Source organism: Heloderma suspectum, chromosome 2 (genome assembly GCF_057233095.1).
Source record: "Heloderma suspectum isolate Gila_16-S chromosome 2, 16-S_ref, whole genome shotgun sequence".
Classification (NCBI taxonomy): Eukaryota; Metazoa; Chordata; class Lepidosauria; order Squamata; family Helodermatidae; genus Heloderma; species Heloderma suspectum.
In genome coordinates this window covers 369,014,759-369,041,782 of record NC_139459.1, presented here as the reverse complement: position 1 = coordinate 369,041,782, position 27,024 = coordinate 369,014,759, and the positions used below count along the sequence as shown (strand labels likewise).

The window sequence follows — 27,024 nt, the reverse complement described above, 5'->3', positions numbered from 1 at the left end:
TAAAAGCCTTGGAAGACATAGCGCGGCATTAGCTTCCCCGCGCGCCCCTCACGCCTGCATTTGAGGAAGGCTCTGCTGCCGCCAGAAATCTGTAATTCGTTCGCATCCTTTTTAGTTGCGAAGGGGGGCGGGGGGAGCTGTGGCGACTGAGCCGTCCAATAGGGGGAGCCGGGCGGAGCGTCGCCTGCCGCCTCAGCCCAGCGCTTAGACCGCCGACGACGAGGAGGAGGAGCAGGAAACCGAGAGAGGGAGGCGGGGATCTGCCGTGGCAGAGAGCGGCCGCAGCCCCCGTTGTCCTTCCAGCCAGCCGCCCAGTCCAGTAAGGGTGTCCGGAGGGCATCCAGCGATTCCAGCCGGGCTTCTCCCCTTCCCCAGTTTGAGTCCCACGCAGCCGCCCGAACGGAGCTGAGCAGAGAAAGCGCGCGCCAGCCAAGGGTCACACCGGCTTCCTCGTCGATTCTGGTGCGATGATTTGGGAACCGCGTCGAGCTGTGTTGTTGCCGGGGAAAGACCATCAAGACCGCGTGGCTGGGGCAGGGCTGTCCTTACGGCTGCAATCAACCCCACACACTTCCTTGGGAGTTGGACTTACTTCTGAGTAGACCTACCTAGGATTGAACTGTGAGTTGCTCTGCTCACCTGCAGTATGGGGGGGGGGGTAATAACACTGGACTCGCAGGCTTGTCGCAAGCAGCCTCGGTACTCTCCCCCGATCCTGCTCTCTGTAAAATGCGGCTGTTAATATTGGCTTACATTAAAAACGTGCGATTGTCTCTCACTGTCGGATCGCGTCTCCTGCAATAGTAAGACTGGACTACACTGTAGGGTCACTGTCAGCCTCTCTCTTTCCCCTTCCCCCATTTCCAATATCGGCCAATCAGACCGATTTTCAGAGTAATCTTTGCTTAAGTTCAACTAAACAAAACATTTATAGCACTATAAGAATATTTTAATGCTCAAAGACTAGGAACGTTTGTTCTTGATTTTCCTTTGTGTGTATGTGTGGCATGGGGAGGGAATACAAATCCCAGAGAGGTAGCCATGCAAGTTTGTTACAACAAAGCACAGTTCTATGCATGTCTGATCAGAAGTAAGTTCCATGCAGACTTGCTTCCAAGTAAATGTGTGTAGGATCGCAGCCTAAGAGATTTCTTGTGGCAGAAGCTTTCATGGACTAGGGCCTGATTCATCAGATGCATGGAGTGTTATCTTTAGTTTTATATTTATTTGGACATTTATGTCCTGCCTCCTTTAGATAAAATCAAACTCAAGGTTGCTTATGACAAAAATTAAAAATCAACCATGCTACAGGAACAGGAAGCTGCCTTACACCAAGTCCAAACATTGGTCCATCTAGCTCAGCCTTCCCCACTCCGGTGCCATCCAGATGTGTTGGACTACAAGCCCCATCACCCTCCGCCACCATGGCCCTTCGGAGGGCATCAGGTTGATCTAGCTTGAAGCTTGATATTGTCTCTTACACTGAGTGATGGCAGGTCTTCTGGGTTTCAAGTAAGGGTCCCCCCCCCCCCCGCATTGCCAGTAACATTTGGATAGTACATTTCTGACTTATTTCAAGATTATTTTTTCAAACTGTTAGGTCTCTTGTTTATTTATTATATTTCTAAACTGCCCAATAGCTGAAGCTCTCTTAAATGTTGCTATCTCTACCATATTCAAGTAAAAGTGATCTAATCTGAAAATACTCTTTAAAAGGACAGAGTCTGAAAAGAAAACAATGAAGGAGGGAAAACCTGCATGCCCAGATCTAGATGAAGGACCAGTCGGAGCAGGAAAAGCCACCAGTGCAGTTCACACAACCCGATGGGGAGTGTTGCAGGTGGACAAAGGGAAACCACCCATGGGGATGTCACAACGCTGGGAAGCCCAATGGCAGGCGTTCCTGAAGACACTGCAGCCCCTTCACACAGGAGGGGGAAACCCAGTGATGTCAGAGACTGCCCGGTGGGAAGATACCAAGGCCTTTCTGGCCTCATTCGAGCAAGTAGCCAAAGCCTGCCAGTGGCCTAGAGGAGAGTGGGTGGCCCAGCTCCTGCCAGCTCTGAGCGGAGAAGCAGAACAGGCCTTTCAAAGCCTGGAAGCCAGAGATCAGGAAGACTATGGGAAAGTGAAGGCCGCCATCTTGCGCAGGGAAGCCCTGAGAATGGAGGTGCAGCGCCAGCACTTCAGGCAGTTCTGCTGCCAGGAGGTTGGGGACCCGCGAAGGCTTCACAGCCAGCTCCAGGAGCTTTGCCGCCAGTGGCTGAAGCCGGAGAGACACAGCAAGGAGCAGATCCTGGAGCTGCTGATCCTGGAGCAGTTCCTGGCCAGCCTGCCGCTGGAATTGCAGAGCTGGATCCGAGCAGCAGGGCCGGTCACCTGTTCCCAGGCTGTGGCCCTCGTGGAGGACTTCTTGATGAGCCAACGAGAGGCTGAGGGAGGGAAGTGGCAGGTGAGATTTTAAGGTTCAATTCCCAGAGTCTCTAAGAGGACACAGGATGTGGAGCAGATTGTTGGAAGCACCTGCAGTTGTTCAGTTAAAAATGGTATAGAACTGATAACACTTAGGTAAGGCTGAAACCTTCTGGGTCAGCATAACTTCAGGTATTCCATTCCAAGTAAGAGCAATTTTAATGTTCCAAAAGGAGCTCACAATGTAGAAAATTCCATCCTTGTAGTACTGCCACACACAGTACCTGTCTTTGTATTATGATGATGATGATATTGATTAGTTTATTGAATATAGTTATATCCTGCCTTAGTGCAGAATGGTTTGAAGCAGCAAATACTGTATTCAAATAGTTAAACTTAGATAATTCATTATAATCCACAAAAGCGGGATGTTTTTCTTGCCCAAAGCTGTTACTCTTCCACCCATGTCCCTCTGTCTTCTGAGCGGGATCATCCTGCCTGTTTCAGGGGCCACTGAAGGAGGAGTGTGTGGATTCCCTGGAGGCAGAGGGAGAGCCTTTGGATGCGGCAAAAGGGCAGATCTACAAAGAAGCCAAGCAAAACGGTGATACGGAGATCACTGCACCGAGTAAGGATTCACTGAGTTATTAAAGGCGCAATCCTGTCAGGATAGTTGGCCCCCTCTGAACTCGGAGGCAGCTGACTATCCAATTCAGGGCAGGCAGAGCACGGAGGGGATCCTCTCCTCCACATTCCGGCTGCCCTGCATTTGCAGCTAGACAGCCGATTTTGGCTGTTTACCTGGGGATGTTGGAGCAGGGGGGCGGCGAGGCCAGACGGCATGTAGGAAGTGTCGTAACAATGCTTCCATGGTCTCCTCCCCTTGCCGCTCCCAGGGCTGCCCCCTTTTCACCCGCTCTGCACTGTTACAAGAGCAGAGATGGGGAGGGGGCAGGGAGGGGGGAGTGCAGGTTCTGGGAACTGAAAAATCATATGGCTGTCTAGACACTGTCTAGTGGCCATAGGATTGCTCTCTCCGTCTTTTGCTTCTTTTGTGCTTGTGGGATGCTTCGTTTGACCGGATTAAATAGGAAGGCCAACACCTGTTTCAGTCTTGCTGTAGAGGGGAATTTGGCACATGCAGCTTCTCATGCAGCAGATCAGACTAGCTGCACCAGGTGAATTTCTCTCTTCATTGCCGCTATTGAAGGGCGGCAGTCCTTGGACTCTTTTTTGCATGTTTTTGAAAGTGCCCAAGCCCAGTTTTTCAGACTTTCTAATAATCAGTTTCACTTTGATTGGGGCTTCCTCGAATAGTCTAGCAGTGCCTCAGCAAGATTACTGAAATAAGCTGTGCAAGGGCTGAGCTGGTAGGTCAAAGCCCAGCTCCTTTGAACAACTCAGCTGCACATACTTAGTGAAAAGAAATCAGGCCCAGCAAGAACAAGTAAGAGAAATCTCCTGGATATCTTTCTGTATGATGAGGCACAAGGGGAGGCACTAGTTGTAAGGAAAAGGGAATTTCAGCAAAGGCATCTTTTTCTACTGCTGAATCACAGGTTCCATTTGCCACCCTTCTTGTTTATAATGCTTAAAGGAATTCCCTCCCTACAGTGGTTACATTCCTTCCTTGTTTAATATTAGCCAGGGATTTAATTTTAAATTTACACTGAATTTTAAATGTAAGTCTGTTTTTAAAGATGATTCATAAATAATGCTATGAATAAAACAATAATTATGGCCATCCTAAGCAAGAAGGGATGGACTGCTTACTCTTCTAACATCCTCCTCCTGTCTTTTGCAGGCAGGGCAATCAAATTCCCAGGTGATGCCAATTCATTGCTTCCCCCTGAAGGACAGGAAATGAACCGAACTGGTGTAAAAGAGGCATGTGACATTCTGGTGAGTCAGTCTGTCATGTGTAAGGTTGGGAACGCATAGGAGTCAGGATAACAGATATGCTCGTGTGGCTGCCGCCATGGTTGATTCCTTTAGATGTAGACTTAATTCTATGGATCTGTTCATCTTAAAGCAGCTGGGGAAAACTTTAAAGCACACCATTCTCCAAGTATCTGTAGGATTGAAGCCAGAGGCGGAAAATAAATGTTGTTAGCAGAGATCTGTATTCTCAAATACGGGGGAATGCAAATCAATATTTGTAAGTGTTGGGATGGTGGGGCGATTTTCTTCTTTTATTTGTTTCACTGAATATTTCTCAGGGCACTCATGGCTGTAAAATTAATTATTCTGTGTGTATGTGTGATGTTTTGCCTTGGTAGTTTTTTTCTTTTGCAACGTATTTTGATGGGGAGGTGATGGCTACCTTTTTTCTTGTCTGCAGGAACAGATGCTGGGTGTGACCCAGCCAAGCAAACTGAAAATGCGCTGGAAAGTCCTACAGCCTGATGGTAGGAATGTAAATTGTTTGGGTAAGGAGCCTTTTTGCCCAAGTCCAGCAAATCCAGTAAAGATTAGCCAACAAAATTTCCCATTTCAAATTCTGACAAGATCTTTCTGAAAAGGATATGAACAGTTTTTATTCCCATTCCCAGTTATTTTGACTGAAATATAGAGCAGATGCTGGGAATACATATGGAAAAGTGGCGATATGAGGTTAGCTGAGAGAGTCAGTACCAGCCCTTATTTCCTTTCCCAAGTACCTTTGCCTCAACTTTCTGTCCCTTGGCTCCTGCCTCCTCTCTCTCTCCATTCCTTTAGCCCCTCGGCCCTGTCCAGTGGGATTGTTAAGCGTGGCAGTTCAAAGTATGTTTATTGGTAGGCATGCAAATAGTTCTGAAATGGGGGTGGGAATAGGTGTAATTGCTGCAGATGCCACAAATTTCCTGATGATTCTGTAAACCAGTGATATTTCTCAACACACTTCATGAGAACTTACTCCCGTGGAATCATCCAACAGGTCCAGCTAGCACCACCAGCGATTGTTGTCTCCTCTTGTGGGTCCCCATCAAATGATATTCTGTGTTATACTGCCTCCGAGCATGGCATTTCCATAGAGCCTACATGACTCAAAGCAATTGATAACATATCCTCCATGAACTGAGCTCATCCCCCTGTGAAGCCATCTAAGCTACTAGTCCTCACACATCCCATGGCAGCGAGTCCAGTAAATCTTTTCTGCATTGTATGAAGTACTTTGTTTGGTCTGTTTTGATTCTGTTGCTAATCCATATTACTAGATGAAGCCAAGTTCTAATATTACACGAGAAGGAGAAACACATCTTTCTATCCATTTTCTTCACACCATGGGAGGCTTTATAAACATCAATCATGTGTCACCCCTTCATTAAAAAGCCACCTATGTGGATTGCCTTTCCTTGTAGGGAAGAGGCCTCTACCCCCTGATTGTTTTGCTCACCCTCTTGTGGACCTTTTGAAGCTCTATAATATCCTTTTCTGAGCTGGGTGGTCAGAACTGTATATACAGTACTACAAATACAGTTGCACGATGGGTTTGTATAGGTTTTTTATAATATATATTTTAAAGATTTGGGGGCTGCCTTTTAGGGCAGAGCCACCTCAAGACAGCAGATACAGTCAGGGCCAGAAATATTGCAACAAGGATAACTGTTTTGGCAGTTGGCCTCTGTACACCACCACATTGAAGTTGAAAGGAAACACACCCAGATGGGAGCGAAGTCAGGAGTTTCAGCTGTAATTCAAGGGGTTTGACAAAAGTGGGGCACTAACCATTCAGGAAGGACAGCCAGTGGCATGCACACACCCCCATCGTTGGTGGCTCATAAGTAATGGAACGAATGGCTGACAAGCAGCTGCATGGCCAGGTGTGGCCTGTTTCCTGGGTACCCTATGACCAATCAAGCAGATAAAAGGCCTGGAGGTGGTTCTGAGTGTTACATTTGCACTTGGTAGCTGTTCACTGGAACCCCCAACATGAGGTCCAAAGAGGTGTCCATGCGAGTGAAGGAGGCCATCATTAGGCCGAGGAGACAAAATAAACCCATCAGAAAGAGAGCAAAAACATTGGGAGTGGCCAACACAACAGTTTGGAACATCCTGAAAAAGAAGGAATTAACTGGCAAGCTCAGCAACAGCAAAAGGCCTGGAAGACCACAGAAGACAACTCAAGTGGATGACCGCAGAATTCTGCTCATGGGGAAGAGGAACCCTTTCACAACATCTAGCCAGGTCAAGAACACTCTTGCGGAGGTAGGCATGTCATTGTCAACATCTACAGTCAAGAGACGGCTTTATGAATGTAAATACAGAGGCTTCACAACAAGCTGGAAACCACTGGTAACGCTCAAGAACAGACAGGCCAGATTAGCCTGTGCCAGCAAACACCTAAAAAAGCCTGCCCAGTTCTGGAATAAGATTCTTTGGACTGATGAAACCAAGATTAACTTGTACCAGAATGATGGGAAGAGAAAAGTATGGAGAAGGAAAGGAACAGCTCATGATCCAAAGCATACCACATCATCTGTCAGACATGGTGGAGGTAGTGTTATGGCATGGGCATGTATGGCTGCCAATGGGACTGGGTCACTGGTGTTTATTGATGACCTGACTGCTGATAAAAGCAGCAGGATGCATTCTGAAGCGTATAGGGCTATACTTTCTGCTCAGATTCAGCCGAATCCTGCCAAACTGATAGGACGTCGCTTCATATTGCAGATGGATAATGTCCCAAAACATACAGCAAAAGCTACCCAAGAGTTTCTCCAGGCAAAGAAGTGGGCTGTTCTTCAATAGCCAAGTCAGTCGCCTGATCTCCACCCGATAGAGCATGCTTTTCACTTACTGAAGACAAGACTGAAGGCAGAAAGACCCACAAACAAGCAGCAGCTGAAGGCAGCTGCAGTAAAGGCCTGGCCGAGCATCTCGAGGGAGGAGACTCCGCATTTGGTCATGGGTTCCAGACTTCAGGCAGTCATTGACTGCAAAGGATTTTCATCCAGGTATTAAAGGCGACCCTTAAGTTTGAAATGATGTTGGTTTGTTCCATTACTTATGAGCCACCAACAATGGGTGTGTGTTTCTGCCACTGGCTGTCCTTCCTGAATGGTTGGTGCCCCACTTTTGTCAAACCCCTTGAATTACAGCTGGAAGTCCTGACTTCGCTCCCATCTGGGTGTGTTTCCTTTCAGCTTCAATGTGGTGGTGTACAGAGGCCAACTGCCAAAACAGTTATCCTTGTTCCAATATTTCTGGCCCTGACTGTATAAAAAGATTAAAGCACTATTCCAAAATAAAATACAATAAAATATAAAATAACTGTACAAAGACAGCATCATTGTATTAATTTTCAGTGCAATCCAATGAGGTAAGTGGGGCTTACTCCCACATAAGAGAGTAGAGGATTGCAGCTTTAAACAGTTAACAAGAGCAATTTAAAATCAGCAGATATAAATGGAATTGTGGAGCCCCTTTTAAAAGGGAGTCCTCTAGGGGCCAAATGTAAGTCACCTGGGAGGGAGGGCCAAAGATAGAGGGTCATACATGAGGGTCTTATGATACTGGCCAGTTTGATTTTCAGTCCTTCTCTTAATATTCCTTACGATAGAATTTGCCTCTGTGAGATATCCACCAAAACCCCAAGTTACCTTTCCGAGTTACTATCCTCCACATCAAATCCCATCTCTGTATGTTTGAAATTATGACATTATGCCTTTAAAAACCATATTTGATCATATAAAAAGTTGATATACAGCATACAACTTTACATCAAATAACACATTCAATAATTCAATAATGAAAATATTGTTAAACCTTCAAAGTATCACCATTTCAGTCCATCCATATTCAGTACAATTACTTCACCCTTTCTTGCAGTGTTAGAACCTTTCATTCAGTATTTCCAGTTTTTAAATAGCGTTTCTTCTGCCTTTTCTGTATTGAACAAGATTATTTCGAGGAGCTAATGAAACTCCAAGTTTTGTGAAGAATTATTACAGTACTGGGCTGCATCCACAATTATGTAGACAGTCCTCCACTCATGCTATAGGAGACTGCCTTCCCCTCTGCAGTCAACCACATGCTCCAAAATCTGCTCTGGAGCATCTCCCAACCCTGTGGAGTAGTTTTGAGGGGTGATTGCTGGAGAGGGAGGGGCGTTCAGTCTGTCAGTGCTATCCATTCTGCTTCTGTAAGGACACCATTGAATCATAAGAACATAAGAGCCCTGCTGGATCAGACCAAGGGCCATCTAGTCCAGCAGTCTGTTCTCACAGAGGCCAACCAGATGCCCATCTGCAAATTTTATCAGCATTCCCTGCACCTCCTCCTCCAAGTCATTAATAAAAATGTTGAAGAGTACTTTTTTATTAATGACTTGGAGAAGAAGGTGCAGGGAATGCTGATAAAATTTGTAGATGACACAAAATTGGGCGGGATAGCTAATACTTTGGAAGACAGAAACAAAATTCAAAGTGTTCTTGATAGACTGGAGCGCAGGGCAGAAAACAACAGAATGACATTTAATAGGGATAAATGCCAAGTTCCGCACCTAGGAAAAAGAAACCAAAGGCACAGTTAGAAGATGGGGGATACGTGGCTCAACAACACTACAAGCGAGAAGGATCTTGGAATTGTTGTCGATCACAAGCTGAATATGAGTCAACAATGTGATGTGGCTGCAAAAAAGGCCAATGCCACCTCTGTTAACAAAATGCTATAACACCGATCAATTGTATATTGTCATAGATGATAACTCCAGATTGCATTTTTATTTCCATTCTTCTTCAGAATGACAAAGCAATAGTCTTAATTTTCTTTATATAGTATGGATGGCAGCTAAGTTTGTTCCTCCCTTGCTCTATTTTACAAAAAAACATAAGGGCAACAGACTAATGAATTACATTACATTATAAGATTTACGGATATTATCTTTACCTGAGACCTTTCAAATTTTGCAAAAGTGCCCCTGTAAAACCAGTTGCCAAAGGCTGTGCCCTTCCAAAGGAATAACATGAGTGCAGTAGCACCCTTCTGGTCGTGTTCTCACTTGCATCACAATTCTGTAGAAGAGTTTTCTAGTTTGCAGAAGGAGGAATTGGGTTCCCTCATTTAAAAAAAATTAAGTTTCTACCTTTTAGTAGAAGTTAATATTTGGAGGGAGCAATCCTATGCATGTTTAGACAGAAAAAGTCCTACAACTCAGCATTCCCCAGCCACCAATGCTGGCTGGGGAATGCTGGGAGTTGTAGGATTTTTTTCTGCCTAAACATGCATAGGATTGTGCCTTAAGTTACTTTATCTAAAAAGTGCCTAGTGTTGTGCTGGGTTTTATATAATTAAAAAAACATAGTCCCACATTAAAGGAAGGCTGGACATGGTCTTAGTAACAGAAAGAAAAATGCCTTAGAAGAAAAGCCAGGAAAAAGGAGGTTACGGGCATTTTGAAAAGAGGACAAACAAAGCAAGGGCAACATTTCTCTTTCTGTCTCTGCAGATGAGAAGCAGGGAAGTCAGGTCAAAATAGAGAATTCTCAGTGTGGAGGAAATGAGCCAGAGGACACGCCCAGGACAGCGCCACAGATAAGCCAGGCGAATGTGCTGGAGACAGCTGAGATGCAGGAGGAAGGCTGTCTGTCGAGAGAGGAACAGTGGAAGCAGCCGGTGGAGAGAGAGAAGGAATGTGATGAGTTCACAAAACGACTTACAGCTGTGATTAGCCAGCCTTCTGAAGTACACACAAGGGAAAAAATGCCCATGTTCTCCAGATACGGTAGAAGGTATCGCTACAGATCAGAACTTGATATAACAGATACTAGGGAGGAGTACAATGAATGTCCCATGTTGGAGGAAAACCTCCAGGAAAATCCATACTTTGATCGATATCGGAGAACGATAATAGGAGAGAGCACATCTGAATCATTTGAGAATGGCAAAGGGGGTAATTTGAACAGTTATCAGAGCAACTGCACAGAAGAGAAATCCAATAACACTACTGAATCCAGGAAGAGCTTTAGTTATACAGAGTCATTAAATAGTAATCAAGGAAACCAAAGTGAAGGGAGACCATATGAATGTTCCCATTGTAGCAAATGCTTCAGTCAGAGAGAACAGTTAATGAATCATCAGCAACTTCATACTGGAGAGAAAAGGCATAAATGTCTCCAGTGTGGGAAACTCTTCACTTTGAGACAAGGATTAGTGAGACACCAGAGAATTCATACTGCAGTGAAACCATACAAATGTTTTCAGTGTGGGAAATACTTCCGAGCTAGAGACTATTTGAAGGTCCATCAGAGAATTCATACTGGAGAGAAACCATACAAATGTTCCCAGTGTGGGAAAAGCTACAACTCCAGAGTGTATTTGGAGGTACATCTTAGAATTCATACTGGAGAGAAACCATATGAATGTTCTCAGTGTGGGAAATGCTTCCGGTACAGAGACTATTTGAAAATCCATCAGAGAATTCATACTGGAGAGAAACCATATGAATGTTCTCAGTGTGGGAAAACCTTCAGGCACAGTGGAGCCTTGATGAATCATCAGAGAATTCATACTGGAGAGAAGCCATACAAATGTTCTATGTGTGGGAAAGGCTTCATTCAGGGAGGATTATTGAAGGCCCATCAGAGAATTCATACCAGATAGAAACTATACTAATGTTCTCCATGTGGGAAATGCTTCAGAGACAGAGAATCATTGGAGAGACAACAGAGAATTCATACTCAGCATATGAATGTCTTCGGTGTGAGAAAAGCTTCAGTCATAGGCTGTGCTTGAATGATCATCAAAGTATCCATGCAGGAGGAGAACCATTCAGATGCCTAGAGTCTTGAAAACAGTTGTCTTGGACACCAAAGAATTCACAGAGGACAGAGACCTTATGAATGAGTGGCTGGGTGACCAGCCAGATGGGCGATTAATAAATTTAATAATAAATAAAAAATAAAAATGGCCTGCGTGTGGGAAGTATTACATTCTGAAAGGTGCAATAATTAAGCTTCGGAGGGAATCCCAATTAATATCCCATGGTGGGTGGGAGGGAAGTTTTTGTTAAAAAACGTAAGTACCTGTAGGAAAATATAGATAAAACTGAAATAGGAGAAGCTTCCAACAAAGAGATTATTTGATTGGACATCAGAGTAGCCAGAGAGAACAGCTATGAATGAATTGAGTAGGGGAGAGTCTCATCATAAATAACGCAGCCTCAGTTCTACCCATCTACGCTGTGAGTGTAATCATTAGTCTCACGTTCTTCCTCATCTACATTACAGGGGTCATTGTACGGCAAGTTCGTTTCTTCCCTCCCAGTGCAGGAAGCATTTATGGATAATTTTAAAAACACAAATGTCTGCCTCTGCTTCTACTTTACAGGGAGGTGTGGGGTTACCGTGGTGCTAGTTCTCTGCAACCATGAAGTTCTTGATTTCAACATTGCCTCCTATGAGCAATATCGTCATTACCATGCAAAGGGGAGAGATGGCCACAGCTTCGGAAGCAGCAAGGAAATCTGCAGACAAAAGGACTCCACATCTGTTGTTTTATTACTGTTTATTACTCCCATTCAGGAGCCATCCTAAAGTGTGACCGGTGCATGTAGAATGTTACAGAATAAGAATAGCAAAAATATAAAACTGAGGATAAAAGCATCATGAAAATGAGTATGACACAGTTCCTTACTTCAGAGGAGGGAAGCGTTTTCATGCCTTTCAAAGAAACCTTGTCGTCTCTCCCCATACTGCCATCCGAAAAGAATCCCAGTCTGTTTAACGCTGTTGGCTTGCATCTATCCCTTGTTATTTCTGTCTCCCTCCTCCATTGCCCATTTAGCTTGTGCAGTTCTCAGGGCAAGACTTAGTTTTGCTTATGTTGATCTCTCAAGTGCTTACAGTTTTGCATTTTAATAATAATAGTAAGTCATTGAAGGACTCTGCATCATGTAGGGGCTTTTCCATCCAGGGAACAAGGAGTCCTGAAGTTGATAAAGAGTGACAGAGGGTGCCCCAACTTCCTAATGCACAGCTGTGGATGAAGTGGGCATTGCAACGTCTGCATTAGTGAAAATACTGAAACCAGGGACTGGTAACTAGTCTGGATTAGCTAATGCATTCCTCAAGGAAGAAAAAGAGGGAGACAGCCTCCCCCTCGCCATTCCTCTCTCCCTTCCTTTGCCTGGAGAGCAAAGAACTACAGTGCTCATGACTTGCACTAGAAAAACAGCAATCTTCTCCCCGCTGCCCAGCTGATGGCTGATCAGATGGGGAAAGTGGGTGAGGCTCCGCAAAGGTCAGCGGCCCAGAAGGTTTTCCATGTCGCATAATCCACGCATGTTTTCCCTCCAGTAAAAATTCACATTTCATATGAGGACAACAACATTGCTTCCATGAACATTTCCTTCCATTCCAAAAGTCTTTTTTGATTTGTATGTAAGCTCTCTGAAATATTTGTCATGATTCCACATTTTTCATTAAATATATTCATATTTTTTAGAATCCAGGAACCAGTGTGAAAAATCATTGAAAAATTATTGAAAAATTGTAGTTAGTCACTGAAGAAGCCTAAGAATGCTTTACTGAATTTTCCACCAATTGTCTCTACTTTGGATATGCTGTTCTGCTCTGATGTTGACAGGAAAAATCCTGCAATTCCCAGCATTCCCCAGCTAGCATGTCTGTCTAAACATGCAAAGAATTATGCCCTCCATTCTCCTCTGAATTGGCACCATCTTTTTTCCAGCCAGAACCTGTCTTTGGGTGTAATCCTGTGGAGGGAGACGTCGGCCTCTGAACGTGGAGGCTGATGCCTATCAAATGCAGAATGGCTGGAGCATGGAGGCAATCCTCACCTCCGTGCTCTGGCTGCCCTGCATAGCCAGAGACTCAGGAGTGGGAGCGGGAGAGGCCATGTGGCACATAGGAAGATTCATAAAGTGGCTTCTGCAGTCTCCTCCCCTCCCTGCCCCCATGACCGCCCCCTTTTCACCCACTCCGTGCTCTGTTTCCAAGTGTGGAGAAGCGGGTGGTGCGGAGAGAAACGTGCTGGCATGTGGCAATGAGGGGGCAGGGAACACAATTTCTTAGAAACTGAAAAATCCTATGGCCCTCCAGACAGTGTCACATGGCCACAGGACTGCTCCATTAATGGATGTGATTCCAGCAAACCATTCTATGGCTCTTCAGCAAAACATGGCCCAAAGCATTTTCAATTACTCTTTCCTCTCTGTCACTCTAATTGCATTTTCAGAATTCAACAAAGGAAAAGCACTAAAAAAAATCCTTACAGTTGTCTTCCTTTCTGCTCTTATGCTTCATGAACATGACAGGAATTAACAGTGAACTGAAACTTCCACCAGTCCAAACAGTTTAAAGCTTACTACATTTCCAACCATATAGTTAGTTGTTTATTCGGTCAGTCCACGCCAGAGCTTCCTGTCGGCCATCGCCACCCCCATCTCCCCCAAGGTCGAGTCCATCACCTCCAGAATATCATCCATCCATCTTGCCCTTGGTTGGCCCCTCTTCCTTTTGTCTTCCACTTTCCCTAGCATCAGCATCTTCTCCAGGGTATCCTGTCTTCTCATTATGTGGCCAAAGTATTTCAGTTTTGCCTTTAATATCATTCCCTCAAGTGAGCAGTCTGGCTTTATTTCCTAGAGTATGGACTAGTTTGATCTTCTTGCAGTCCAAGGCACTCTCAGAATTTTCCTCCAGCACCACAGTTCAAAAGCATCTATCTTCCTTCGCTCAGCCTTCCTTATGGTCCAGCTCTCGCAGCCATAGGTTACTACAGGGAATACCATTGCTTGAACTATGCGGACCTTTGTTGTCAGTGTGATGTCTCTGCTCTTCACTATTTTATCAAGATTTGTCATTGCTGTCCTCCCAAGAAGTAAAGGTCTTCTGATTTCCTGGCTGCAGTCAGTGTCTGCAGTAATCCTTGCGCCTAGAAAGACAAAGTCTGTCACTGTCTCCACGTTTTCTCCCTCTATTTTCCAGTTATCAATCAAGCTGGTTGCCATAATCTTGGTTTTTTTGAGGTTTAACTGCAACCCAGCTTTTGCACTTTCTTCTTTCACCTTCGTCATGAGGTTCCTCAGCTCCTCCTCGCTTTCAGCCATCAAAGTGGTATCATCTGCATATCTGAGATTGTTAATGTTTCTTCCAACGATTTTAACTCCAGCCTTGGCTTCATCAAGCCCAGCACGTCGCATGATGTGTTCTGCGTACAGGTTGAATAGGTAGGGTGAGAGTATACAACCCTGCCGTACTCCTTTCCCAATCTTAAACCAGTCCGTTGATCCGTGGTCTGTTCTTACCGTTGCTACTTGGTCATTATACAGATTCCTCAGGAGGCAGACAAGATGACTTGATATCCCCATACCACCAAGAACTTGCCACAATTTGTGATGATCCACCCAGTCAAAGGCTTTAGAATAGTCAATAAAACAGAAATAGATGTTTTTCTGAAACTCCCTGGCTTTCTCCAGTGGATATTGGCAATTTGGTCTCTAGTTCCTCTGCCTTTTCTAAACCCAGCTTGTACATCTGGCAATTCTCGTTCCATGAATTGCTGGAGTCTACCTTGCAAGATCTTGAGCATTACCTTACTGGCATGTGAAATAAGTGCCACTGTTCGATAGTTTGAACATTCTTTGGTGCTTCCCTTTTTTGGTATGGGGATATAAGTTGATTTTTTCCAATCTGTTGGCCATTCTTGTGTTTTCCAAATTTGCTGGCATATGGCATGCATCACCTTGACAGCATCATCTTGCAAGATATTAAACAGTTCAGCTGGGATACCATCATCTCCTGCTGCCTTGTTATTAGCAATGCTTCTTAAGGCCCATTCAACCTCATTCTTCAGGATGTCTGGCTCTAGCTCACTGACCACACCGTCAAATCGATCCCCGATATTATCCTTCCTATACAGATCTTCAGTATATTCTTGCCACCTTTTCTTGATCTCTTCTGCTTCTGTTAGGTCCTTGCCATCTTTGTTTTTGATCATACCCATTTTTGCCTGGAATTTACCTCTGATGTTTCTAATTTTCTGGAAGAGGTCTCTTGTCCTTCCTATTCCTATCTTCTTCCGCTTCCGCGCATTGCTTGTTTAAAAATAATTCCTTATCTCTTCTGGCTAACCTCTGGAATTTTGCATTTAATTGGGCATATCTCCCCCTATCACTGTTGCCTTTTGCTTTCCTTCTTTCTTGGGCTGCTTCCAGTGTCTCAGCAGACAGCCATCTTGCTTTCTTGGTTTCCTTTTTCTTTGGGACGTTTTTTGTTGCCGCGTCCTGAACAATGTTGCGAACTTCTGTCCATAGTTCTTCCGGGACCCTATCTACTAAATCTAGTGCCTTAAATCTATTCTTCACCTCCACTGCATATTCATGAGGAATATTGTGAGCTCATATCTAACTGATCTGTGGGTCTTCCGTATTCTCTTTAGTCTGATTCTAAATTGTGCAATAAGAAGTTCGTGATCTGAGCTACAATCAGCTCCAGGTCTTGTTTTTACCAACTGCATAGATGTCCGCCACCTTTGGCTACAAAGGATGTAGTCAATCTGATTTCAGTGTTGACCGTCTGGTGAAGTCCATGTATAAAGTCGTCTCTTAGGTTGTTGGAAGAGAGTGTTTGTTATGCACAGTGAGTTGTCTTGGCAAAATTCTATCAGCCTTTGTCCTGCTTCATTTTGTTCTCCCAGAAACTATATAGTATAGTAGTTTCAATTAAAGATTAAAAAAGGGAGGGGGAATGGCTACCTATCTGAAGCAGAGAAGACATTCTGATGTGAGCTCTGATAATAAAGGTTGCAGATGATTGATTCAGGTGGAAATTGAGAAAAAAATAGTAAAGTTTGAACCGAACAAAAATAAAATAAGGTATTTTATATTTTAAAAAAACTAAAAGCTGAACATTGTTGTTATGATTGTGAGTATTCTGCTGATACCTAAGCATGCATGTTTTCAGCTGTGCAGCCCTAATCCTATGACTGTTTTCTCAGAAGTAGGTTCCACTGAATTCAAAGGAGACTTACTCCCAGGTAAGTCTGCAGAGGACTGCCATGTGAGCACCCCTTGATCCGGTAGGCCTTCTGGGATCATACAGACTTAACATATTTGTTGTGGCATTGTTGTTGTTATTGTTGTTCAGTCATTCAATCGTGTCCGACTCTTCGTGACCCCATGGACCATAACACGCCAGGCCTTCCTGTCCTGCGCTCTCTCCCGGAGCGTGCTCAAGTTCATATTCATTGCATCCGTGATGCTATCTAGCCATCTCATCCTCTGCAGTCCCCTTCCCCTTTTGCCTTCAGTCTTTCCCAGCATCAGGGTCTTTTCCAGGGAGTTTTCTCCTCGCATTAGGCGGCCAAAATATTTGAGCTTCAGCTTCAGTATCTGTCCTTCCAATGAGCACTCAGGGTTGATTTCCTTTAGGATGGACTGATTTGACCACCTTGCAGTCCAGGGGACTCGTAAGAGTCTTCTCCAGCACCAAAGTTCGAAAGCATCAATTCTTCGGCGCTCAGCCTTCCTTATAGTCCAGCTCTCACAGCCATACATTACTACTGGGAAAACCATAGCTTTGATTAGACGGACCTTTGTCAGCAAGGTGATGTCTCTGCTTCTTACTAAGCTGTCTAGGTTTGCCATAGCTTTCCTCCCAAGGAGCAAGCGTCTTTTAATTTCATGGCTACAGTCACCGTCTGTGGTGATCTTGGAGCCCAAGAAAGTAAAATCTGTCACTGCTTCCATTTCTTCCCCTTCTATATGCCAGGAAGTGATGGGGCCAGATGCCATGATCTTCATTTTTTTAATGTTGAGTTTCAAACCAGCCTTTGCACTCTCCTCTTTCACCCTCAACAAGAGGCTCTTGAGATCCTCTTCGCTTTCTGCCATTAGGGTGGTATCGTCTGCATATTGGAGGTTGTTGATAATTCTCCCAGCAATCTTAATTCCGACCTGTGATTCATCCAACCCGGCATTTCTCATTATGTACTCTGCATATAAGTTAAATAAGCAGGGTGACAATATGCAGCCTTGTTGTACTCCTTTCCCAATTTTGAACCACTCGGTTGTTCCATGTTCGGTTCTTACTGTTGCTTCTTGACCCTCGTACAGGTTTCTCAGGAGACAGGTAATGTGGTCTGGTACTCCCATCACTTTAAGAATTTGCCAGAGTTTGTTGTGATCCACACAATCAAAGGCTGTAGCGTAGTCAATGAAGCAGAAATAGACGTTTTTCTGGAATTCTCTTGCTTTCTCCATGATGCAGCGAACGTTGGCGATTTGATCTGTAGTTCCTCTGCCTCTTCGAAACCCCGCTTGTACTTCTGGTAGTTCTAGGTTCACATACTGCTGAAGCCTAGCTTGTAGGATTTTGAGCATCACCTTGCTGGCATGCGAAATAAGCGCAATTGTGCGGTAGTTTGAACACTCTGGCATTGCCCTTCTTTGGAATTGGAATATAAACTGACCTTTTCCAATCTTGCGGCCATTGTTGAGTGTTCCAAATGTGTTGGCATATTGAGTGCAGCACTTTAACAGCATCATCTTTTAGGATTTTAAATAGCTCAGCTGGAATACTGTCATCTCCGCTAGCTTTGTTGTTAGTAATGCTTCCTAAGGCCCACTTGACTTCACTCTCTAGGATGTCCGGCTCAAGTTCAGTGACCGCACTATCATGGCTATCAGGGACATTAAGATCTTTCCTGTAGAGTTCTTCTGTGTTCTCTTCTTAATCTCATCTGCTTCTGTTAGGTCCCTGCCTTCTTTGTGCTTTATCATGCCCGTCTTTGCACAAAACGTTCCCTTGAGATCTCCGATTTTCTTGAAGAGATCTCTAGTCTTTCCCATTCTGTTGTTTTCCTCGATTTCTTTGCATTGTTCATTTAAGAAGGCCTTCTTGTCTCTCCTTGCTATTCTCTGGACCTCTGCATTCAGTTGGATATATCTTCCCCTTTCTCCCTTGCCATAATTTGTTACGATCCACACAGTCAAAGAACTTGCCATAATTTGTTACGATCCACACAGTCAAAGGCTTTAGAATAGTCAATAAAACAGAAATAGATGTGTTTCTGAAACTCCCTGGCTTTCTCCATTATCCAGTGGATATCAGCAATTTCGTCTCTAGTTCCTCTGCCTTTTCTAAACCCAGCTTGTACATCTGGCAATTCTCGTTCCATGAATTGCTGGAGTCTACCTTGCAAGATCTTGAGCATTACCTTACTGGCATGTAAAATGTGCCACTGTTTGATAGTTTGAACAAGCTCCAGCACCACGACAAGGTAACAATCTCCTGTGCTGGAGAAAGTAGGTATACAGTATAGTTTATTTGCATTTTATTACATTGTTTATTACATTTACATTTGTTTAACACTGCTTAATCTCGTAAGTGCCCTACTTAAGGGCCTCACTCCCCTCACTCTCTACACTTAACTGATTTAACTGTCACTCCCTTGCACTCACTCTTCCCAACTGTCATTCTGACTCCACCCACACATCTTCTACTCACACATTCTCTCCCCCTCCCATCAACATTCTAAACAACTGTATACCTACTTTGGGGCCACTCTGTAGTGTGGCAAAAGCTTTTGTGGATTACAGCCTGCTTCATCAGATGCATAACATGTTATCTTTAGTTAGAAGATAACTTATCTGGACATTTATATTCAGTCTCTTTCTGATAAAAACAAACTCAAGACGGCTTATTCTGAGGAACCAAAACCTCTCTCCCTCCCCATCTTTCTAGAAATATGTTTGAGCAAAGAATAAGGTCAACCTAAGCAACCAAATTTACATCTCTCTGCCTTGCAGGCTGACTCCAGCTTTCCCTTTCCTCCCCCATAAATCAGCTTATGCAAAAGAACTCCAGCAGAGATCACCTGGAGGTTGCATGACCAAGTCCTCCAAGGACATTGATTGGTCAGTTTGATCCCCCCCCCCCCCCGGAACGGCCCAGCTCCCTAGAAGTTCTTTGGCCTTTTGAGATTTGTCTTCCGCCTGGTGGGCAAAGAGTCCAGGCCAAAACTCTTCCAAGAACTCTGGAGTCCCATGGGGACAAACCTGCATGAGCTGCTCTGGTGAGTAATTCGTAACACTCCAGTTAGAAAATCATAGAGAGTCTGATGTTTCTTTTTTATTTTTTAGACCAACTTCTCTCTGCTTGGTTCTTTAATAAACATATTGGAGTTGATTTGATTCTCTGGTCTAGCCTGGACTCTGGCCTACCGTATGCTGGACTGCTTGGTAAATATGCTCGCTTGTTTGTTAAAGAGTTCAAGGAAAGTTCTGAAAAGAGGCCCATCTTTCTCCCTATATATAGTAGTCATGAGCCTGACTTTTCCTGTGGGCATATTAAAGGATACCTAAAAGACACAGGAGGGTTAGTAGAGCTACTTCAGGGGAACATAAACAAAAGCATGTTTTGTATCCTGTCCTACCTTGCAGGGTGGAGGTAAAGACATGAGGGGGGGAAACCTTAACACAGGAATAGGAAGCTGCCTTACATCAACTCCAAACACTGATCCAGCTAGCTCAGCCTTTCTCGCCATGGTGCCCTCCAGATGTGTTGCACTACAACTCCCATCACCCCCAGCAGCATACACATTTGGCAGGAACTAGGTTGGTTATTCAGTAACCTTTGTTGTAATCCTGCATCTGAAAAATGGGTGTATTAATACCATCCTACCTGGCAGAGTTCTTGAAAGATTACTGAAGCACTCTGAAGTGGGTCAAATGGAATCTGATATCTTACCATCTCTTCTATTATAAATCTGATTTTTGGTCAGGACCTTCTACTCACAGGACATCCTACACAGGTGAGAATAATTTTGTCTGTCTGTCTGTCTCTATTGCACTTCTGACAGGTAGAAGAGTAACTCTGAAAAAATCTTATTTATTATTGCTTGAATTATTACCATCTTATTATCTTAAAATACTTTCCTTTCAGTATCTTTTTTGGAGTGAATGCATGACTTCAGCTCCAGAGATTCTCCCAGATATTCACAGATTATTGTTACCTATATTTTTACCCATTTCATCATGAACTCTTTCACTTGTTCTAGCTCATGTCATATTTTAATTAAAAAAAAAAACATTTTACAAAAATAGAGAGTAATTTTCCAGGTATTTCAAAATCAGATTTTTAAACTCGTAAAAGTTGATTATGTCTACAATATTCTGCTAAAAATGTCTCATTTTCCAATACCTCTAACTCTAGATTTGAAAGGCTGAAGTCAGGTGTAAAGGCGATGAAGGGGGAAAAACCTGCAGGCTCAGAACTAGAAGAAGGACCAGACAGAGCAGGAAAAGCTACCAGTGCCGTTCAGCCAGAATATATGACAGAGCGGCCAAGATGGGGAGAGTTGCAAGAGGGTAAAGGGGAACCATCCAAGAGGATGCAAGAGCGCTGGGAAGCCCAATGGCAGGAGTTCCTGAAGACACTGCAGCCCATTCATGCTGGAGGGGAAAACCCAGTGATGTCAGAGATGGCCCCATGGGATGATGCCAAGGCCTTTCTGGCCTCCTTTGAGCAAGTGGCCAAAGCCTGCCGGTGGCCTAGAGGAGAGTGGGCAGCTCGGCTCCTGCCAGCTCTGAGTGGGGAAGCAGAACGGGTCTTTCGAAGCCTGGAAGCCAGGGATCAGGAGGACTATGGGAAAGTGAAGGCCGCCATCTTGCGAGCAGAAGCCCTGAGAATGGAGGCGCAGCGCCAGCACTTCAGGCAGTTCTGCTGCCAGGAGGTTGGGGACCCCCGAAGGATTCACAGCCAGCTCCAGGAGCTTTGCCGCCAGTGGCTGAAGCCGGAGAGACACAGCAAGGAGCAGATCCTGGAGCTGCTGATCCTGGAGCAGTTCCTGGCCAGCCTGCCGCCAGAACTCCAGGGCTGGATCCGAGCAGGAGGGCCGGACACCTGCTCCCAGGCTGTGTCTCTGGCAGAGGACTTCCTGATGAGCCAGCGAGAGGCTGAGACAGTGACCTGGCAGGTGAGGTATCAATATCTTATTTGCAGAGTTTCTGAGAGGACCCAGGAAGTGGATACGGCTTGCTGGAAGCACCTGCAGTTATTCAGTTAAATATGGATAGAACTGATAAAGCCTACCTGACAAGCTTAGCTTCAGGCACTGAAGGCCATTTCAAATAAGAGCATTTCTAATGCTTCCAAAAGATGCTACAATTGTAGAAATTTCCACCCATGCAGTGTATTGTCACGTACAATCCTATCTTTGTATTATTCCTGTTGTTGTTATTATATTATCAACTATAGGTATATCCTGCCTTAGCACAGGATGTTTTGTGGCAGCAAAGAGTATATTCATAACATTCAAAATACTATAACCCATGATTTGAAGAGCAGAAAGTGTTTCTTGCCCAAAGCCGTTCATCTTCCAGCCATGTGCCTCTGTTCTGAGTAGGATCATCCTCCCTGTTTCAGGGGTCACTGAGGGAGGAGTGCACGCATTGCCCGGATGTAGAGGAAGAACCCTCGGATCCTGTGAAGGGACAGATCTACAAAGAAGCCAAGGAAAATGGTGATGCTTCCTTTGTGTTTGTGCAATGCTTAGGCTGACCACATTAAAAGTAGGGTCACCTCCTAAGCAAGGTTACTGCAACAAGCTGCGCAAGAGCTGAGCTGCTAGATCAACGCACAGTTCGTTAGAATAACTTAGCTGCTTAGAAGAGTTCATTAGAACAACTTAGGTGAAAAGGAAGCAGCTGTAAACAAGGCTAAGCAAGGAATACTAAGAGAGAGTTCCTGACTGCCATCCTGTATGATGAGGAGGCACATTGGGAGGCAGGACTCCTGAGCCTTCAGCAGTTGAAAGGAAAAGGGAATTTCACCAGAGGCATCTGTTCCCACCGCTGAATTACAGGTTCTCTGTGCCACAATTCCCTCTTGTCTATAACGCATAAAACCACTCCCACCCTACGGAGATCAGATTGGCTCCCTTAACGTTTAATTTTAGGCAGGCTGTTAAAACTTTCTTAAACGGCTTGGCATGTCAATTATTTTAAATATAATTCTCTCTTTTTTTAAAAAAAGATTCATAAATAATGTTATAAGTAAAATAATAAATGTGGTCATTTAAGCATGAAGGGAAGGGCTGCTTCCCCTAGTAAAATCCTCCTTCCATCCTTCACAGGCAGTGGAATTGAATTCCAAACGTTTGCCAATTCTTCACTTCTTCCTGAAGAACAGGAACTGGACCAAACTGGTTTGAAAGAAGCATGTGACATTCTGGTGAGTCAGGGTATCGCATATTGCTTGAATGGATCCCCACACAGTTCGAGCATGTCTTAGAGCACCTTTGTCCGATGGGGCATTCTCATCTCTAAGCAGCTGGGAGAAGGCTTGAAGAGCACTGACCTCCCAAGTATGTATAGGATTGCAGCCAGAGGCAGAAACTGAATGTTGCAAGCAGCAACCTCTTTTCTCAAGTTTTCTCTAAAACAATATTTGTAAATGTTGGGGTCGGATGGGGCAGTTTTCTCCATTTATTTCTTGCACTGAATCTTTATCAGTGCACTGAGAACTGTGGAATTTATTCTTGTGTGTGTGTGTGTTATGTTTTGCCTTAATGTTTTTTCTTTGGAAACAACATTTCACAGGGAAGGGGGTGTCTGTCTTTTTTCCTCCTTGCAGGGACAGATGAAAGTCAGTGAAGGTAGGCTGTGCTTGCAGATCGTCAGGCAGAGCTTCCCACAGCCAGCCCAACAGACTGTGGTCTGGCAAGTCCTGCAGGAGGATGGTGGGAACTTAGAATCTTTAGGTAGGGAGCTCTTTGGCTCAAGTCCTGTAAATCCAATAGAGAATAACTGATGTGATTTGTCATTTTAAGAACTGAAAAGTTGATAGACAGAGCAGTTAATAATCAGAAAGAATGATCCTTTTTCGAATTCCAAATACATACATACATATTCTGGGGGGAAGAACATAACATAAAGGAGTTTTGTCAGTAGTGGTTCATGACTAATCTGAGTGGTGGGGCAGAAAGCAGGTCAGCAGAGGCAGAGACAAGGGGTCACTGGCGGTGGGGCCAACCTTGTGCAGTGGAGCTTTTAAAGATACAAAAGGTGACCATCCATCCATCCAGCACAGAGCTTTTTAAACACATAAAATGGCACAAATGCATTATTTATTAAAACATTTGTATCCTGCCCTATATCATTAAGATCTCAGGGCGGCGTACCGATAAAATCAATTTAAACAGTATAAAACAGTGAATAATTTAAACAGCTGAAAGCACATTCAACCATTAAACAAGCTAATACCAATTAGAAATCTAAAACAATAAGACAGTTAAAACAGCGGGCAACTTTAGGGAATTCAGTTAGTCATCACAGGGTTTGGTGAAAAGCCATGTTTTAACTTGGTGCCAAAATGAAACCAGCATCTGCGCCAATTGGGCCTCCAAGGGGAGGGCATAACTGGGGTGCCACAGTAGAGCAGGTCCTCTCCCATGTCCCACCATAATATGTCTCACACTGGTGGGGCATAGAGGAGGGCCCCTCCAACAGATCTCAAATGTCGGGCAGGCGTATATAGGGATCATAAGCCAGCTGTGATTTCTCCAGTCTCACAAATGAACTAAAAACCAGTTAGTGATTTTTCTAGTCTGACAAAGCTGGAAGAAGGACACCATACAACCATATTTTCCCTGTGTCTTTCATATGCCTCACAATTCTGTGAAAGAGTTTGCTAATATTGCTCCTGGCTTCCTTCATTCAGAATGTAGTCCTTATTTGCAATTAATATTTTCAATTAATTTATCTAAAAAATGTTGCACTTGATGTTCTGTAATTTAAAAATAACAGGTGCAGATAAAAGGAGAGGGTTGAAAGGATTATAGAAATAGATAGAAATCTGTATGCAGCAGAGAGAGAAATGCCTTAGATGGAACAGTCAGGCAAATGGGGGTTACAGGCATGTTGAAAAGAGATCCCCAGAGCATGGGCAAAATTCCTTTTTCTATTTCTACAGTTGATGAAAAGGGAAGACAACAGGTCAAGATGCAGTTTGAAGGAAATGAATCAGAGGACTCGCCTAGGACAGCCCCACAGATAGGCCATGTGAATGTGCTGGAGACAGCTGACTTGCACGAGGCAGTATACAAAAAGGGACAGGAAATGCAGCCAGCAGAGAGAGAGAATGAATGTGATGGACTCGCAGAAGATCTGACAGCTGCGATTAGCCAGCCTTCCAAAGTATACACAAGGGATAACATGCCCATGTTCTCCAAATATGGTAGAAGATATCGCTATGGTTTAGAACTTGATATGATAGATACCAGGGAAGACCATGATGAATGTCCCATGTCAGATGAAAATCTCCAGCAAAATTCATGCTTTGATCAGTATCAGAGAACAATAAAAGGAGGGAGTAAATCTGAATTTTCTGAGAATGACAAAGAGCGTAGTTTAAATCAAGGAATTCAAAGTGAAGGGAGACTACACGAATGTTCCTATCATAGCAAATGCGTCAGTCAGAGAGAACAGCTGAAGAATAATCAACAACTTCATACTGGAGAGAAAAGACATAAATGTCTCCAGTGTGGGAAAATCTTCACTTTAAGACAAGGATTAGTGAGACACCAAGAAATTCATACTGGATCGAAACAATACAAATGTTCTCAGTGTGGGAGATGCTTCAGCAGGAGAGGCACGTTGAAGAGACATCAGAGAATTCATACTGGAGAGAAACCGTACCAATGCCCTGAGTGTGGGAAAAGCTTCACTCAGAATGTACATTTGATAAGACATCAAATAATTCATACCGGAGAGAAACCATATAAATGTTCTCTGTGTGGGAAATGCTTCAGTGCTGAGCATAATTTGAAGGTCCATCAGAGAATTCATACTGGAGAGAAACCATACAAATGTTTCCAGTGTGGGAAATGCTTTAGCAGGAGAGGAAGATTAATGTTTCACCAGACAATTCATACTGGAGAGAAATGATACAAATGTTCTGAGGTGCGTGGAGGCTGGGACAAACTTTTTTGGACAGATTGGTTTATCAGACATCAGTGAACCCACAGGGGACAGAGAAGTTATCAAGGTTCTCGGTGCAGGAAGCGTTTTATTCTGAAAGAATCAATGATTAAACTTCAGAGAGAATCCCAGTTACTATCCCATGAAGGGAGGGGGTAGTTTCTACCAAAAGCCACACCTAAATGCAGGTAAGAAAATGCAGATAGGAATGATAAGAGAACCTTCCAATAGGGAGATAAATTGATTGGAAATTGGATTATCTAAAGAAGACAGAATACTTACAAATGAATTGACTATGTGAGAGTGTCATCATAAGCAATTCTTTCAGCCTCAGCTTTCCCCACCTACAATGATGGGAAATACGTGTAGCTTCACACTCCTCCCTGTCTTTATTATGGGGATAATTGTACATTTAATTCTTCCCTCCTAATTTAATTTATTTTAATTCTTTAAATTAAATTTAATTCTTCCCTCCTAATGTAGGAAGAATTTACAAATAATAATAACATTTTTGAATGAAATCTCTCTACCATAAAAAGAGTTTGAAAGAACGTAAATGTGTTTGTGATTCCTCTTTGTGGGGAGCGTGAGGGGATTAAAAAGCTGCCAGATTTCTGCAACTGTGAAATTCTTGGTTTCAGTCTAAGGAGAGAGATGGCCAAGGCTACAAAAGCAGCAAGGAAATCTGATCTGCAGGCAAAAGGACTCCACATCTGTAAAGGAGTGATGGTTGTAAGGTAGACTGCTCTGTTCTCTCATACTTGGAGCAGGAGTTAAGCGTTAATAGTAAAGCATTCTCTTTAGTTAGGATTTTATTTTTTTAGGACTGAAGATCCGGCTGAGAAGATTTGCAACTTAGGGACACCTGGCGGGAAGGAAGGGCTGAGCTATCTCTGGACCATGGAACCAGCTAGGACTCTTATCTCAATTCAAGGCCATAAACCATCCTGCCCTTTCCATGGGGGTAGCTGCAGCTGGAGAGATGTGAAAGGCGTATCTCCTCATCCCTTGGAGAAGGGAGGTGAGAAATAGACTGCAGAGATGGATTCAAAAAGGTATAGAGAGACCCCTGTGCCCCGTTATCTTTGGTTTTCCATGCAGTTTGGTGGAAGGTGTCTGGTTGCTGGCTAAGACTTAGAGACCCAACTTGGAGTAAGTAGATCGACTAGCTAGGTTGTATTGTTTTATCTTATTGGGTTTCCATGCAAAGGATTGGTTCTGGTTATTTCCTTCTGTAATCTTTTTATTACCTTTCCCATTCCCTCACCCCTAACTTATAAATAAACTTCTACCTCATATATATTTGTGCTGCTAATTTCTTTCTGTTGGGTCTAGCACTAAATCCAGGGGCTATTGCTCCAGCCTATCTAGTGGTTCCCCCCGCCCCCAGTCTCAGGGGTAAGGAGACCTGGCGAGGTGGCAGCAGCAGAGAAGGGTGGTAGATTAGGCCACAACGCTCTTGTCTATCCTTACAACATCTGTTGCAGCCATGTTACAGAATAAGAACAACAAAAGTATAAAACTGAGGTTAGATGCATCATGAAAATGAAGAATGTGACAGGGGCCCTTACTTCAATGGAGGGCAGAGTTTTCGTACCTTTCAAAGAAACCCTTTCATCTCTCCCCATTCTGCCATCTGAAAATCTGTGTAACGCTGTTAGCTTGCCTTCCTTTGCTGTCATCTCTGT

General features: G+C 44.0%; 2 protein-coding genes across 4 annotated transcripts; both read left to right on the top strand.

Moving 5' to 3' along the window:
* Positions 1-227: 227 nt before the first annotated feature.
* LOC146355984 (uncharacterized) lies at positions 228-13,555 on the top strand. Of its 3 annotated transcripts, none has more exons than XM_084831475.1 (6): positions 228-621; positions 1,722-2,452; positions 2,920-3,040; positions 4,217-4,314; positions 4,754-4,841; positions 9,842-13,555. In XM_084831475.1, the coding sequence occupies exons 2-6, from the start codon at positions 1,739-1,741 to the stop codon at positions 10,993-10,995; spliced, it is 2,175 nt and encodes a 724-aa protein (XP_084687601.1). In that variant the 5' UTR covers positions 228-621; positions 1,722-1,738; the 3' UTR covers positions 10,996-13,555. The 3 variants fall into 3 exon arrangements, with proteins under 3 accessions (XP_084687601.1, XP_084687602.1, XP_084687600.1); XM_084831476.1 differs by having other exon boundaries at positions 1,717-2,452; positions 4,754-4,820; XM_084831474.1 differs by having other exon boundaries at positions 1,717-2,452.
* Positions 13,556-19,580: 6,025 nt separating this feature from the next.
* LOC146355983 (uncharacterized) lies at positions 19,581-26,631 on the top strand. Its single transcript, XM_084831540.1, has 7 exons — positions 19,581-19,597; positions 20,140-20,169; positions 20,571-21,333; positions 21,783-21,879; positions 22,492-22,589; positions 22,992-23,118; positions 24,330-26,631. Exons 3-7 carry the CDS (start codon positions 20,602-20,604, stop codon positions 25,301-25,303), a joined length of 2,028 nt encoding a protein of 675 aa, XP_084687666.1. The 5' UTR covers positions 19,581-19,597; positions 20,140-20,169; positions 20,571-20,601; the 3' UTR covers positions 25,304-26,631.
* Positions 26,632-27,024: the final 393 nt, after the last annotated feature.

Coding starts and splice junctions, on each gene's coding strand:
- LOC146355984 (XM_084831475.1), top strand. CDS start 1,739: ATGAAGGAGGGAAAACCTGCATGCCCAGATCTAGATGAAGGACCAGTC. Junction 3,041..4,216: donor TACGGAGATCACTGCACCGA/GTAAGGATTCAC, acceptor TGTCTTTTGCAG/GCAGGGCAATCAAATTCCCA. Junction 4,315..4,753: donor AAGAGGCATGTGACATTCTG/GTGAGTCAGTCT, acceptor TCTTGTCTGCAG/GAACAGATGCTGGGTGTGAC.
- LOC146355983 (XM_084831540.1), top strand. CDS start 20,602: ATGAAGGGGGAAAAACCTGCAGGCTCAGAACTAGAAGAAGGACCAGAC. Junction 21,334..21,782: donor CTGAGACAGTGACCTGGCAG/GTGAGGTATCAA, acceptor TCCCTGTTTCAG/GGGTCACTGAGGGAGGAGTG. Junction 22,590..22,991: donor AAGAAGCATGTGACATTCTG/GTGAGTCAGGGT, acceptor TCCTCCTTGCAG/GGACAGATGAAAGTCAGTGA.